This window comes from Platalea leucorodia (assembly GCF_965183815.1).
Source record: "Platalea leucorodia genome assembly, chromosome: 4".
NCBI classification, from domain to species: domain Eukaryota; kingdom Metazoa; phylum Chordata; class Aves; order Pelecaniformes; family Threskiornithidae; genus Platalea; species Platalea leucorodia.
This window is the reverse complement of record NC_138826.1, coordinates 90,586,872-90,603,569: the sequence shown is the minus strand read 5'-3', so window position 1 is coordinate 90,603,569 and position 16,698 is coordinate 90,586,872. Positions and strand designations below refer to the sequence as shown.

At 41.3% G+C, this 16,698-nt stretch overlaps 1 protein-coding gene across 2 annotated transcripts in view; it reads left to right on the top strand.

The window, feature by feature from the left end:
* The window catches only part of SRGAP1 (SLIT-ROBO Rho GTPase activating protein 1), a gene marked incomplete at both ends in the record, with an annotated part of 150,652 nt that overhangs the window by 74,468 nt on the left and 59,486 nt on the right, over nt 1-16,698 (top strand). For both annotated transcript variants that reach the window (XM_082308064.1, XM_082308063.1), the window contains 3 exons: nt 4,389-4,584; nt 7,932-8,094; nt 16,447-16,509. In XM_082308064.1, coding sequence (XP_082164190.1) covers nt 4,389-4,584; nt 7,932-8,094; nt 16,447-16,509 — 422 coding nt within the window. The remainder of the gene's footprint in view (nt 1-4,388; nt 4,585-7,931; nt 8,095-16,446; nt 16,510-16,698) is intronic.

Sequence of the window (16,698 nt, the reverse complement as noted above, 5' to 3'; positions counted from 1 at the left end):
ATCATGACAAATATAGCTCAGTGCCGGGCAGGGTGAGGCAGCAGGTGGGAGGCTTGCAGTGCAGCCGAGGGGGTGACCAGGGCGAGGTGTCTGGCTCTGCGGCACCTTCCAGAGCTTTCAGCAAACACCAAAAACCATGCCAGGGCTGCTCTGAGAGCAGAAAAGTTAATTTCACGTAAGCAGGAGTTAAGGGTGGCAGGCAGCAACAACCTTTGGGGTGGCTCAGGTGGGAAGCAGCTCGCAGCAGATGTGTAACAGCACCATGAAGCATTCATTAGAGTTGCTTTGGTCAAGAGTTGGTAATGAGGGTTCATGGTGGTCCGGAAGGTCTCCGAGGGCTGACAGGACTAGGCACAGCTTAGCGCGACATGACGGGAGCACTGCAGCATCACAGGGCAGGGGTGCGCACATTGCAGTGGGGAGTACTGCGGCAGGGCGGCAGTCTGCATACAGAGTGTTGGTCTGGTGGCGGGTTAATTTGGTTAATACTGTGTATTTACGAGGTGTCCAGTTTCCAGGGTCAGGAGGGGGTTTTCTGTGGCTTTCTGGGATGTTTGATGGAGCCTGGTGCTTTGGTGTGTGTGGAAGCAAAGGTGACAAGTTTTGTTCGTTCCTGGTGTGTGGCCAGCATCATCGCTGTGTGTCACATCGCGATATATCTCACTGTGAGCGCCTTCAGGTGGGGCACTGGCCTATAACTGGTTACACATATCTTCTCCAGGGTAATATGGTGTATTACTGCAGCGCTCTATAAGTCATTATTTATAATACTGTACTGTGTGCAAAGAGGTAACCTTGACAAGTTTATTTCTGATCATGATGTGGGTGATGTCAGTAGTTCAGCTTCATCCACTCTGTGTTTAACTCTCAAAACAGCTATCATCTTGTCTCTTTTTGTTTTTCATAGTGCACTGCTTGAATCTCTTGTTACGAGAAAATAAAGATTTGTTGAAAAGTTATCATGAAGGCTGCCACAACCAAAACCTAATTTTATACTTATATGCGATAATTCTAGAGGATGGTGTCAATGAGGGCATAATTGAAATAATTTTTAACATGAAAATCTTTAGAAATAAAACTTTACTCCGAGGTTATTGATTTAATTACAGTCACATTAGCTGCTTCCTTGCTTTGGTCGTGTGTGCAAATCTTGGACAAAGGGCGGGGGGTATTTTTACCACTTGATGTGAATTCAGTCTGTTCAAGCTGCAGTGTAAATGGATGGGATTTCTTCTGAACCAGCCCTTGGCCAGAAAACCAGTGAGTATGACCCAAAGCTGCCATACAGAGAAGGAGAAGGTGTTAATTTGCTCAGGGTTTAAACGTGCCTCTTCCTGGCACAAAATAACCTGGCAATCATTGGACATCAGCCACCCCGCAGAGCAGAATAGGACAATGTCATGGTGCGTTACAGCTGGTATCAGTTTGACTTTGAATTTAAATGTGCCAGCAAAATAAAGACAAGCACCCTTCTGTTGCCTCCTGCACCTGTCTCTATATCTATGGAGTTTGGCTCTACTAGTTTTTACTTTGGCACCTTCTCGGCTTATTGGGTATTTATTTATTTGAATACAGTGCAACAATTTTCCACGCTGCTCTTTGTAGCCCTAGGGAAATCACACATGTGGATTGGTTAAAGAAGACAGCGTTGCCTTGGTGCATTTTTCTGTAGCAGTAGGTAATGGGTAGCCCATGTTAGTTAATAATACTTGGACAGTTGTGATTTTGTGATGATGCACAGCCGCTCAGGCTAGCTGGCTGTTATGCCAATGTTTGTTGGCAGTTTTTGTGGTTTGGGTTTTTTTTTTTTTAAATCCACAGCTTTCTGTTATTAGAAAGTGAAAATCACAACATTTGTTGATCTGATTTCTTATTCATTGCCATCTCCTCAGCCTGCCAGTATGGCATTACACACGTTATTAGTAAAAGAAGAATTAAAAAGTGCAGGAGCAGAAGTCTCTTCTGGACAGACTGGCATGAGTGAGATGTGCACCTCCCCTTTTTCTCCTCCAGCGGGAGGCCGGAGGCTCAGCCTTTTGGAGCCAGCATGTTCTTTCTCTTTGCCAAGATTCAAATAGCCAGAAATTGTGGAACTTCCTTCATAAGGCCGCAGTCCCCCTGTACCCCTAATTTACCACCTTACTCAGAGTTTGGACACCTCTAGCCACCATCAGCTTTCAGAGATCATGCTCCAATTTTGTTTTCTAATATACAAATTTGAAGGAAGCCACTACTGGAAATCCAGACAGCATCAGAAAGCTAAAGCAATTTCTCGTATTGTATCTGTCGTCCCTTGTTCAGTGTTTCCTGTATCTCTAGTCATATATTCCTCTTTCTAAAATCTTTGTCTTTTCTGTTGCTATGGTAAAAGCCTGCCTAAAAAGGAAGAATTATAGCAGCGAGATCCACTGACCTACAAAATAATCAGAACATAGTTGCTCTGTACAGAGCTCTCCTTTTAAAGTAACTGGTAGAAAATCTGTAGTGGGAAAGGGAGATGGCCAAAGTACAGGGACAATGTACATGGATTTGGATTTAGTCAAAACTTCTGCTTATGGGCAAAATCGATGCTTCTGATCAGTCAATCTGTACAACTCGTTTCCTGCAAGCAGGAATTTTCCACGATTGCAACAGTAAAAGTAGTAGACACCCAAAAAAGCAGTCTTGGGTTTTTGTTTCTGTTAGTAACCTTCCAGCTCCAATGTTATTTTCTCCTCTATGTACATGCGTGTCATTGATACAGTGTTGTGTTACAGTGGCTCATCCTTGCTGGAGGCATGGTCTTTTTCCAACGAACTGATTTGAAATGAAATGAAAACCAAACCATGAATTTTTTGTTCACCTCCCAGACTATAAAAATGGATGGTCTCATTAATGATTAACACAGCAGCTGGTAGCTCAAAGGAGATCTGGAAGAAAACACTGCAGTGTCTCCCTTCTTCAGTAAATATATTGGCTTAACAGTTTTCTATGCTCATGCTACCTTATTTCACTATACATATCTGAATCCCAGCAGAGTGGATCTCTGCCTTAAGATCAGTAAGGATGCATTAGTTCCTAGTTGCATCAGATAATTTTTTGCAATGTTATTACTACTTACTGGTTTGCAGTTCCTTGTGATGTTAGCAGTGGTTTTTAGAATACTTTTCTGTTTCAAACCAGTGAGGCATCTAAGATTTCCAACATCTTCTTACCCACATCATGATTGCATCATTAGGAATCAACTGAAAGTTTACAACAATTTTGCATTCACATGGACATCGCTTCTGGCATATTATTTTGCTATCGATAAGTCCTTGTTATAGCATTAAACTGTTTAAAAAATATATACATATATTATGGTCGCAAAATGTTTACTCCTGTGTTTACTCCACAATGTTGGATTACAGTGTGCCTGGGCAGCTGACAAAACTCTAATGAACCAGTCTCTCAAAAGAACCAGAGGGATATTTTTAGACTAAATGTTCCCAGAATGTGGTTAACTGCTTAGCACTCAAGAAATAAAAGTGCTAAAAAAAAAAAAAAAAACAAAAAAAAAAAACCTACCACATAGCAATCATGCATATGGCAAACAGCATACTACACAGTGGTAAGAAAGCTGCAGGCTTTTGCCTGTTATGCTAGACAATCACTGTGAGCATATATTCTCTTATAAATTGACTGATTTTGGTTTATGTTAATAAATACACATCCATCTCTGGAACCTTGCGCAAATTTTCAGATAGCTATCTCTAAATATAGGTATACTTTTCCCTCTATATTTGCTGTAAAATATTGGTGAATGCATGTATAGTACACTAGTTCCCTCCTTGGCAGAGATGGGGCAGATGTGGAAGCCCAGGTATGCACAGTTATGGTGGATAATGCCTCCAGAGTTTATCACGAGGTTGTTTCCATGGTGTACATGATGATACCAACCAGCACAGTCCAACTGGCAGTCAGCAGGCTGATCCTGGTCCAAAGGGTGCTTGTTTAGCCTGCTGTTTTTCGGGGCAGCAGAAAGAGCTGCTGCTCAAATGGTTGTACAGCACCTCCTGCAAGGAGACAACTCCGAGCCAGATGTTGGGCTCATGCCAGGAAGAGGATGAGAGAGGAAGAGGGAGGCAGGTCTTCTGCTCACGTGAGCCCAGCAGAGTCCTGAGCCCTTGCCATAGCTGTTTGTGAGACAGACAGCACGTGGGAGGATGCTGTGGCCTGGGGCATAAGCGTGTGGTGGCAGAAGTGAGAGCTGCCGCTGCTGTGTCCCACCACAGGACCTGAAATCCAGATCCAGCTGGTGTAGCTGCAGAGGCTGAAGTACGCTGTAGTAGTGTTTGTAATTTTGGTTGGTAACACTCAATTCTCATTTGCTTTCACTGACCTGAGTGGATATTTGCTTCTTTCATTAGAGATCCGAGCTCAACTCATCGAGCAGCAGAAATGCCTGGAGCAGCAGACTGAAATGAGAGTGCAGCTTCTTCAGGATCTGCAGGATTTCTTCCGCAAGAAGTCGGAAATAGAGATGGAGTATTCCCGAAACTTGGAAAAATTGGCCGAGAGATTCATGGCAAAAACAAGAAGTACAAAGGACCATCAGCAGTACAAGTAAGAGAGATTTCCTTCCCCCTTGCCCACATGTTAGTTATTGCTGGAGTACTGTGCTGCTCTTTGCTTCTGCTGGTTTTCAGTACTGCTAGGTTGAGCCCAGGTTCAAAGGCACATTTAACATTTCCACCCTTCTTTAGCAGCGTAGCAGTTCTCATTGCCATTGAAGGTATCTGGGTGCCTAAATTCTGTTTTGTTGATTTGGCCCTTTGCAACTATTCATGTAAGCTTCTGACAAGTGGTTTCAGTTTCTTAAAAGGTAGGCTGCATACATATTATCCCTAACCTACCATATGGAATTTAAACCACCCGAAATACATCCAGTATCTAGAAGAGATGCAGAGCCCCAAAAGGGTTTGAAAGCTCTGTGCTGATCTGTTGCAGTGGAGTTGATGGGATTTGAAAGTGTCTAAATAAAGGTCAGTCACCCTTACAAAAAAAAAAAAAAAGGACATGAATTTTGGCAAAAAAGGATTTAAGAAAGAAAACTATTTTGATTTGTTGTTGCATGTAAACTTGTGCTGCCTCTTGACCCCTCTTATTCCTGAAAATGAAGATAATACGTATGTTATGCCTTGCTTACAATTTAATGTATCCCTTTCATGGCATAGTAACTTGTGTGCAAAACAAAAGTGGTCAGGTAGTATCTGGCAAAACGTGTGTACAGCATGTCTTCCAAAGTGTTTCAAATGCATTACTTGTTGGCATAGTCTTGTCTGGTTATTTTCTTGACTTGAGCTGGGTAATGAATGCATTTGCCTGGCCCTGTTACGCTTAGGGGTATAAACCAGTATTTTGTGCCGGGTCCTGCACTTGGATCACAACAACCCCATGCAACGCTACGGGCTGGGGGAGGAGTGGCTGGAGAGCTGCCTGGCAGAAAAGGACCTGGGGGTGTTGGTCGACAGCTGGCTGAACATGAACAAACAGTGTGCCTAGGTGGCCAAGAGGGCCAATGGCATCCTGGCTTGTATCCGGAAGAGTGTGGCCAGCAGAACCAGGGAAGTGGTTGTCCCCACTGCTGAGGCCGCACCTCGAGTACTGTGTTCAGTTTTGGGCCCCTCACTACAAGAAGGACATCGAGGGGCTGGAGCGTGTCCAGAGAAGGGCAACGAAGCTGGTGAAGGGTCTGGAGCACAAGTCTGATGAGGAGCAGCTGAGGGAGCTGGGGTTGTTTAGCCTGGAGAAGAGGAGGCTGAGGGGAGACCTTATCGCTCTCTACAACTACCTGAAAGGAGGCTGTAGCAAAGTGGGTGTCAGTCTCTTCTCCCAAGTAACAAGCGATAGGAAAAGAGGAAACAGCCTCAAGCTGCTCCAGGGGAAGTTTAGGTTGGATATTAGGAAAAACTTCTTCACTAAAAGGGTAGTCAGACACTGGAACAGGCTGCCCAGGGAAGTGGTGGAGTCCCCATCCCTGGAGGTGTTTAAAAGACGTGTAGATGTGGTGCTTAGGGACATGACTTAGTGGTGGACTTGGCAGTGTTAGGTTAATGGTTGGAGTCAATGATCTTAAAGGTCCTTTCCAACCTAAATGTTTCTATGATTCTATGATTTTGTGATTTGTGTTTGTAAAACTGAAAAACGTTTTCCACTGTCCAGTCAATGCTGTGCTAGAGATACACAGACAGAGCTTTTGTTTCAGGAGAAAAGTATTTTCCGAACACATCTGGTAAAGGAAAGGTTAATCCAAATACAGCTTACACAGTTCAAAGAGCAGTAACATATATTTCTTAAAATTCAGTTAAGTGACTCAGTGATTCCCTGAAATAACCAACGTGTCCATATGTCACCACTTCAGAGGGAGCCCTGGCTTCTGTTCAGCTTGTGGCAAAATCTTTTTGCCTTGTGCATACAAACATCTTTCCTCATTCTTAAACACGTGTTAAATCCAGGCTGGCAGATGTGCATGGGGGTCATGATGGGAGTCCTGCCTTCGGCTTTGTTCTGCAATTCTCTGATTGCTCTGAGAAGAGGTTGCAGCAAAAGTCATTTTAACTGGTGTTCCCACCATTCCCCCTAGAACAGGCGGGAAGGTCTGTAGGATTGGCTTTGGGACATGCAGAAGCAGTGAGGACCAAGTAATATCAGCATGGCCCTTCAGGGGTGCTCGTGTTGGCTGACCTGGCTGATAAAACCCTGAAGCTCAGTGCTGTGAGTAACACTGTTAAGATGTCCATCTCAAACAACATGGGGAAGTTTCTTTAACTCGCTTCTGATTCATAGCAAAGCACTGATGATTAAGAAAAGGCTTTTGTCTGTTAATCATTTGTTGTTGCTTTGATTCTGGAAGGGAAAGCTAAAGGTAGACAATTAGACAAGGAATTAAAGGGCATACTTCTAACAGTGAGAATAGTTAATTATTAGAACAATTTACCAAGAGTTGAAGGAGTTTCTCCCTCAATTCATCACCACCTCTGGCTGTTTTATCTTCACGTGCTTGATCCTTTTGACTATAGGAGAATCCCTGCACAAGAGAGAAAAAAAAGAGCAGCAAGTTTCTAGAGCACTTAGTTGCAAGGCAAACTTGAAATTAAAATTTCAACAAAATCATAAGGCAAATTTTATAAATAGGTTTTTGTTGTCTGTGAAACAGTTGTTGAACTACATGTATTTTTATTTTGCTTTTTGTAAAAGAAATGAGAAGTCATCTGAGATTTCACTTTTTGCAATATTAAAAACTTGGAGTGGGCCTACAATGCAAAAAGCCTGGCAAGGAAATTCAGAACTGGACTGCTGCGGAAAAAGTCCGGTCCTGTTGTTTGTCTTGTAATTGAACCATCTGGGACTGACAGTAGCAGTCTATTTATGAGTGCTGTGAATTTATGAATGCTGATCACAGAATATGCGTGCTTGTGACATGTCCTTCTACTTTTATAGCCGTTATACAAATCTGTTGCAGTGAAACAGCTACCTCTGCAATTTTGCTCATGAAGGATTTGGGATGTGCTTGCAGTGCTTGTTTATTTCTAATGTCAAAAATTAATTACTGTTACTCTTTCATCAGTGACCTTTATTGATTTTGAATATTTACATGTACTCCATCTGTAAGCAAGCATAAGCTTTGTGGCAAGATTCTTTTTATGCTCTCAGGTGGCTTGCAGTGTTCTGAATTCTTACACTTTTTCTATATTTTTGTATCCGTGCCTCATGGGATTTGTAGAATGTGTCTTAAAAGAGTGATCTGAAGCTTGCCTAACCCGAGTTATTCCAAGAACAGGTTGACTGACTGTTCAGAAGCAGCCATTTTTACATAACAAGCTATGACTGTAAATGTCAGGGAGATGTTTGTGTTAATAATGTAACTTTTTCATTTCTATACATAATACATGTGTGTACCTCTTCCGTAGGAAAGACCAGAACCTCTTGTCGCCAGTGAATTGCTGGTACTTACTCCTGAACCAAGTGAGAAGAGAAAGCAAAGACCATGCAACATTGAGTGATATCTACCTGAACAACGTGATCATGCGGTTCATGCAGATAAGTGAAGACTCCACCAGAATGTTCAAGAAGGTAATGCCTCTCCTGCAGTCCTCCAGCCAGGCTTGTAAGATGCATGAGGGAGGCAAAAGTGTCCTAATAGGTAGCATTTGAGGGGAAGATTCAGCACACGTAGCATAAAATCTGGTTTAGCGCACATATAAATTCTTCATGACTGTTCTCGCAGAGCAAATCCTTAGTGCTGAAATTCCTGGGAACCTGCTGTATATGCTGGTGACCTTAAGAGCTGAATCACAAATATCCAAAAGGCAGGGAAAAAAGCCTGTTCTCTCAAAAGCATGCTTGTCTAGCCATGCAGAAAGGAAACAGGTTTTGCTTAGGACTCCCAAAATAGTAATGCTGTATTAATGAATTATTTGTAAAAGCAGTATTTCATTGTAACTCTATCATGAGAGAAACGTATTCAAGCCAAAGTAAGGGTGTGCCTTTTAGTGCCTTGGCACAGAGATGGTAGTGTATGCTGCTATTCTCCTAAAAATGTTTCCTTTCCTTCCCAATATTAAATATGGACATACTTTTTTGATAACATAACTACTTCTATTAGATTATTTAAGCATTGTCTCTGTACGTGATTGTCCTTGTACGTGCCCGTTATGTGTTTTCATAACACATACAATGTGTAAATCCCTCTTATGCTAAGCAAGCACTCTAGGCAGCCTGAGTTTGAGATCTACATAATGTGTTTGCAGTCATTGTTGTTACAATGTTCTGAAATAAAAATAGATGATAAAAGCATATCTGTCAGTCAAAGTGGGATGCTGGTAGGCAAGTGTCATACAAAAAAGAGTTCAAAAAGAATAAAGGTTAAAGAATGTAAAGTGTGTGACTAAATGATGGCAAGGTTACCAGATTAATGTTTTCAAAATAGGGAACTGATTTCACATATACCTGACCACAATCCTGGATAGATAGCAATGGGGTGGGGAGAAAAATCATTTAGGGAGTGCATAGGTTGTACTTGGAGGAAAAGTAAAAACATGAATCAAATTTATTGATGTGCATTAAAAACTGTAACAGTAATAGAGTAGAAATTTACAGTTTCTCAATCAGTAATGGTCTGTTCATATAATATGTCTGATGCATAAAACCGTAGTTCACAAACCACTAAACTTACTAATATGGAAGATTATTACAGAAGTTGAAAAGATAATGGGAAAAGCAATTTGAGCATGCTGCAGTAATGTCCATGTGGAGATATCTCAGACTTGCTTGGACCAGTAGAAATTTTTCAGTATGTCATATCTCAGAAATCTCTTCTTCACTAGGTGTGCATTATTAGACTAGCCTGTTTGCTTTCAGCGTGGTTCAGTTCTTTAGCACTGGAAATCTTGCTTTTCCTTCCCTTCTCTCTAGACGGACTGTACAAAAATGTCTATATAAAATTTTCCATGGAGAACTGTGTGTCCTTCTTTATTCACTCATAACTTGTTAATGAAGATTGCTGCAGCTTACCTCTCGGAAGGAGGAAAATATGTGGACATTTTCAGTGCATTAGCAGGAGGCATGTTGTCACATCTTCCTGACAGATTCGTCTCTTTCCTCCATATTGTGTCCAGGAACGTGCAACATTTCAAATTTTCTCTTTCTAGCATGGCTTCTTGAAGAACAGCAAGCAACGGCTCTTGCTTTTTTTATTCCTAACTTGGATCTTCTACAGGGGAAAGAAGAGAAAGGAAATTGAGGGAGTCCTGCTGTGCATCACCTGGAGCTCACATTAGTGGAGCCCAGATCCTCAACAGCCCTATCCTACCTTTCAGCAGGGTTTGCCAGCTGACACCCAGCGTGACAGTGTCACATCAAACAGCTGTTAGCTGAGGTGGAGCATGGGCAGAGGGAGCTCACCAAAGGCTGTGTGAAGTGATCTGAGCCAGGCCCGGTAATGCGAGGGGAAGGGTGGCAGGAAGGCAAGCAGCTCCTCAGCATGGTATAAGTGAGCTTCACAAGCACGTGGCCTGAATGTGGCAGTGGTTGTTCACCAGTATTAATTTTCAGCACCTATTTTTAGGACTTCGGTCTCTCAGGAATCACTACTTGTTGGAGAAGGTTCGTATTTCCACCGAGTCCCAGTGTGCGCAGTTCTTGCTGCGGTACTTGCTGCAGAGTACTGGTGATTTATCTGCTGTTAGTTCCCAGCTGCAGAACTGATTATACCTTGAATGATGATGAAGCTCCGGTTTCTCTTCTGTGAAAAGGGAATGGAGTTATAAAATGAGGTGAACAACATTGGACAGAGAGAAAACCAAGACCTGTGCAGGAGGTGAAGCTGTTACCAAATTGTCTTGCTTTATTGATGAAGAGCATAAGCTGTCTACATCTATGTTTAGTCCAAATGGGCAGCTTCAACCATAATGGTCTTTAAAGGTCCCTTCCAACCCAAACCATTCTATGATTCTGTGATAGTTTCTTTCAGATGTGCATGAGCTGTCTAACTTTATTTGTCACAGACTGTCTCAGAAACGCTTAATGGATGTCCACAAGGCAACAGAAAGAAATTAGGTGCAGAACATGTGTCCTGTACTACAGTCCCCCTTGAAGACAGAGGTCACAGGAGCAAAGAGAAGGTGCACTTAGAATGAGAAACGTGACATCCAATACTTTCCTCCATCAAACTGTATTCTGCCTAAAGAAAATGATGTGGAATTTGTTGGAACATCAAATAGATTTGTGGAATATCAAATAGAATATTTAACCAATTTCTATCGCTTTCTATATGTTACTTTTGAAAAAGACTGGATTTGGAATAAAGTTCTGTCAGAGAAAAGTATAATCAATCTCAATGGGTGTCATCCCTATGAAAGCGTACGGGATTTGTTCACTGTTCACAGACTTCAGATTAAAGTAGAGACAAACAATATCCTGCAGATGCTTCTACACTGGAGTCTGATCATACTGATCTGTGAAATATGTACTCTCTCTCTCTTATAAGTAATAAATGTAAATAATAAGAACAGTAGTAATACGAAGACTTGAAAAATAGACTGACAAGTGCATGCTTAATATCATACTGCAGTCCATGGTCAAGAGGAGGAAATACACCCATCGAACGTATCTGTACTCCATTGGCTCTCACAGCATCGCACATAGGAGCACTTAATGTCTTTCTATATAATTTCCAAATACCAGCTAATCAAGCTTCTCTATATTCAGTAATTAGATCATTTAATTATATATCTGCCAGTTTATTAACCTAATGGTGTTATGCATCACTATTATCATCTTGTTTTAGATCTCCCTCAGTCTTGCAGCAGCAACTTCTCCATCTTTGGAGGTGCTTTAGCTCCACTTCCAAGTCTGGACAGTAATGACACCAAGTCCGCGGTCAGAGCAGATCTCCATCGTACTGCTCTGAACCCCCAAGCTGCCTGTTGCAGAAAGGGAAAGTGCCTCGGAGTGGGTTGCCCTATTGCTCACAAGCAAGATATGAGGAAACAACAGCAAAGTCACTCTGAGCTTCTCGGCTCTTTCTGCTCCCTCTTTTTTCTCCCATTCTCTCCTCCCAAGAGGATGAGGCTGCCTATTCTGCTTCTCAGTGGTAGCCCTTACTGGCCATGCTTACCAGTAGAGTATTGTTTTGTTCCCTCTCCTGCTAATGTATATATGTGGGATATAGCACAAAGTCTGTAGCAACCCCTTTCTCTAGTCCTTCTGTAAAAGGTGTGTGCAGAACCCAGTGTTGGTCTCTATGAAACGTAGTGGTGAGGGATGCCTGTGCCCCTTGGTCTTTGTACCGTGCCCTTGTCTCACTGTTCTTCCTCATTCTGGTTCTTCCTTTTGTGTGCATCTGTACATCTGCCTCAACATTTGGATTTCTTTGATGAAATGATCCCTGTTGGTTCTACCTTACATGTTCCAACGGGCCGGGATATATTGTATTCAGGTACTTGATTGTACATGGCTTTCCTGTCTAGGCTGGCCCACTTAACATGTGGATATTCATTATTTTTGTTCTCCTGGGAGCTCTTTGTCAGTCTTTTTTCCAGAGGTCAGGAACCAGCATCTGTTTAAATGTACTAAATGCAGGACAAAGATAGGATCTAGTTCAGAGATTTTGTGGCATTTATCTGATGATATTATGTCAGGCCTCATACTTCCAGATAGGCACTTAAGCTCTTCTTCTTTTTAGTTGCTGGCATATAAAAGCAGTACAGATTGCTGTTCATGCCTGGCCTTCGTGCTGCACATAAAATTACAAACATAAAGCAGCGGAGTTCAAACCTTGCATGCTTGCATGTTTCTTCAGGCAGATGGGGTAGATGGCCTCATGGGGACAATCAGAGAATAAAGTAATAAGGAAAAATGTCAAGCAGAAGGGAAAAGTATTATGCAGAACATTTCATGCAGTGATTCTGGTTACCCCGGCATTAATAATCAACTGTGTAAACACATACCCACAAAATCCTTAAGCAGATTTGTATATTTATAATTTATAAACATGTATTTTCTTTGGACAGAAACCATAACCAACCAAGATGAACATATCTTCCAGTGTTTACAGTAAAAGATGCTGGAGAAGCCAAGCACAATAAATATTTTAGTTCCATAATCTGGCTATTAACGAGGAATATGACTACCTGCCAAATCTATTTGACATTATAAAGATTGTGGCATATATAGAGATTTTTTGCATCATTTTCTTAAGCGTTTAAAGGTTTAAAAGGATAGCAATGCTGTTTGTTGCTACAGACTGGCAAATCTGGAACAAAATTTTACTATGAGTTGGTTATGTCAGTGTCACCGCAGCTCATGAAAGCTCCTTGAAAGAAGGGTTTGCACATCAGTTCCCCCAGGGACCAGCAGCAGACTCATTTAATAGTCACAGAATATTTCCCCTAAATGATGTAACTGAGAGTAGCATAGTGTGTGCTAAATACAGACACTAAAGAGTTCCAAGGAGAACTGAACTGACTTGTAAATTTCAGTAAAAAAACCCAGAAGAGTAAAGTTTGGGTGCCCAGTTGTGCTCTGACTGAAATGGATGGAAAAATTCTTACAGACTTCAATGAAAGGGTAGCAATGTGAAATAAAATTTTAAGTTCCTCAGACGTTAATCCATAAATATAAGTCTTTTGATAACATCAAGAGGACCACTGATGTGTTGAAAGCGGAGCATATACTGAAAGGCTGGTTTAGGTATACTTATTTGTCCGTTGTATGCGCATGATCTATCCTACTATCAGGTGAAAAAAATATGCTACTATCTCTTAATGCTTTGAACCAGATTAGTAACATATATAATCTTTTTAGCAAGAGTTTGCATGTGCTCTAACATTTTTTATTATGTTCTTTGTTCTTTTGGTTAATAGATGCTAATACATTTCTCCAGGATATAGTGACTAAAGAAGCACCTCGGTGATTGTTTGTCAGGTTTTAATGGCCTGATTAGAGCTATCAACTCAGCTCCGGGAAAATGTGTGCTGCATCTTACATCCTGTTGTTTGGCAGCCCTGAGGATAGGCTCCTAGAGGAGCACACCATTCAAACATGCTGAACTACTGCAGGGAATAGGTAGCATAAAAGAGAAATAGGAGAGCCATTAACCACTGAAAATAAATGCACTTCTTATCTGGTGCTCTAACGCGCTATACATATTACACACTAAAAGCCGTATCGCTTGCCACTCAAGTCAGTATTTCTTGATCTTAAATGCTAATGTAAAGTGTGTTGGTTCTTGAAAATAAATCCCTTTTATACTTCTAAGGTTAACCAAATTTCCTGATTTCTGTTGGACAATTCCCACAAAATCTTTCACCAGAAAGAGGCAGCACCTGACATGTTATCCATCACCACAGGCACCCTCTGCAGGTTGGAGTCCCCAGATGAACTGGTGGAAGGATGATCGTGTGGCATTTCTAGGCTGTCTCTTCCTAATTTTTACTCTTTTTGCTGATCACTTCCCTCCCTCTCTTTTTGCTTCCCATTTTAAAGCCTGTTGTCCCTTCCTAAAAACATCTCCCTCTTTCCTTTACTGTGATCTCTTCCATTCACTTTCAAATTTACCATTGATCAATGCGTTGCCTGGAAAAGATCATGTATGCGTGGTGGCCAGTAAATCCCGAGGGCTGGACCACTTGTGCTTCAGTGCCAGACAAAGCTCTACAGGAGCCAAGGGAAGTGGGTCCTAGTAAATAGTGATCATTCCCTGAATCCTCAACTCATCTGGTGTCTATTTGCAGTAAGGCGTAACTGAAGAGCAGAAAAAGAGGGTGCGTCTTTCAATGAACTGCTGTGTGCTTTGCTTACAACAAAATCTGCAAAGGGTAAAGATTGGTGTGGGCTTTTCTGTCTCACCTTCTCAAACAAACTTTTGCACTGCCAGGTTAAGGCATGCTGCCTTGGAATCGGTGTTGCTCTAACTAGGTCTTGAGTTGTCATCAGCTTTGAGATGGTAGTGACCAACAGTTGAAAGGGATAAATTGCTTGAAGCTGGAGTTCATCTACAGTTTTTTCCCACAGTGTGTGCTTTCATCTTCCAGTCTTAATGTCAACCATCTTATTTGTATGTTTTGTCCTTCTTTCTGCTAAAGTAATTTAAAAACCAGAGAGCTCATATTCAGCACTGTAGAAGCAGCTATCCAAGAGAAAACAGGTGGCCTCCACTTCTTGGAGCTTTGAGGAGATGTGTAAGCTGTGTCAGAGCTGCGCTGCTGACTTTTAAAGGCAGGGTGCCAATGTAAAGCAATGAAAAGCAATTCAGGATTTTTGCTAAAGCTTTTACTGTGTTTCCCTACAGCAGCTTGCAAATCTGAAATCCTTTTCCAATTCTTTATAAGCACTCTGTGCACTGTTATGCATATGAATTTTTGTCCTTAATATTAGATGAAAATAATCTGATATTTGCAAAGAAATGGAAGTAGTAAGCCTTATGTTCTGGATACTTCAGTAGTGGAGCATACCTCATGAAAAATACCAGACTTTGAAAAGTATAAGCAATAAGGAAAGTTTCATAGTAGTTCTGTGTAACTTGGCTTTAGAGCATCTGTCTCACTGTGTGCCTCAGCTACTACAGCTAATGCCCTTGGGAATGCAAGAATTTCACTGAAGTGTTTTTTTAATTTATATTTCTAGCTTCTTGTCGGTTAAAAATCATCTTGCATGTAAGCATTGGAGTGAATACTGATAAGTGATATGGCAGGTTCCTTAAAATACTGCCCAGAGTGAGGAGTATGACAGTAGGAATAGGAGAAAAGATTCCAGATTTTCTGTTCCAGCTACTGTATGTGTCTGTTTCATCCTCCTGGAAGACGCAGTGGGTGGGTTGTGTGGCGTGGTTCCTCCTCGTACGTGGGCGTTGCACTGGAAATTCTCATTCAGAAACCATTATTCCTGCAGGTGTTTTAGTGGTGGCCAAGTATGTGTTAGCAGCTTTGGAGATGAATTGTCCCTGAGGATTTTCCTTTGGCTTCTATACAAATACAAAGTACTTCTCATAGCTAAGGCCATTATCTATCATGAAGTTGGAGTTTTTAGAAGCTGGGCTAATTATCAATTTATTCAGGCAAAAAAAGCTGGTATTTCCAGCATGGATGTTGCAATGCTGAGCATCACAGAAGAAATGTAGCCAGGCTGTTTGCCAAGTCCCGTAGCTCTGTTCTGTTGCTGTTTTCCAAAGGCTGTGGTACAAATGCCTTCAACTCTTGCACAGTTGCCACAATTTTCATCTGATTGAACTGCTATGGAGAACTAACAAAGGAATATATTTGAATGAGACTCCAATTAAATACTCTTATTTTGACATACTTGCTTTCGTTAATAACTACTGCTAAGCATTTCTTTTTTTCTGGGTCAGAATGAAAGTAAAGACACTGTCCGGAAAAACTAAACAAAGCTGTTTCAGCAGCCCACTCAGTGGAATATTATGCTGTTGGGTATCTGTTTCAAAGAGAAGCCACAATTATTTCTTGCATAAATATTTAGGTAGTTGCATGTGCTGAGAAACAACGACTATTCTAGATGTAAAACTGGGCAGGATGTCCCTCTAGAGTATCACATTCCACATGGTTTAGTATTTGTATATATCATGGCAGTTATAAAACAGTACACAGTTTGTTCCATTGAAAAGGCTTATAACATTAATCCTGAACTTCACCCTTTCTGTTGGCACCTAATTTCCTGATGCTTCATGGGAAAATCTCTCAAATTACTTCTGGATTTCCTTTTATAAGTTTTCTATCCAGATGTTATCTGTCTACCTCTGCATCCCTTAATCATCTTTTTTAGTGCACTGTAATTCTGCCAGAACAGTGTCTTTGCAAGCAACGTTACATTCACTATCTAGGAGTGAGTACAGTGAGTACGAATATCAAGAAGCAAATGCATGCTGCAGTTTTTGTGTGCCTTTTTCTAACAATTTCTTTTTAATTACAGAGCAAAGAGATTGCGTTTCAGCTTCATGAAGACCTAATGAAAGTACTTAACGAGCTTTACACAGTAAGTACAGTTAGTTACTTAGCTTATCTTATACAAATTCCATATCGGGCTTCTTCTATAAGCTTTAAGTGGCCTTTTATGTAGTAAGTTACCCCCCAGTGGAGATACTTATTTTTGTCTTTTTACACAAGTCTAAACTATCTCTTTTGGAAAGACTACTGACTTGTTTAGAATACATATGCTAACGCT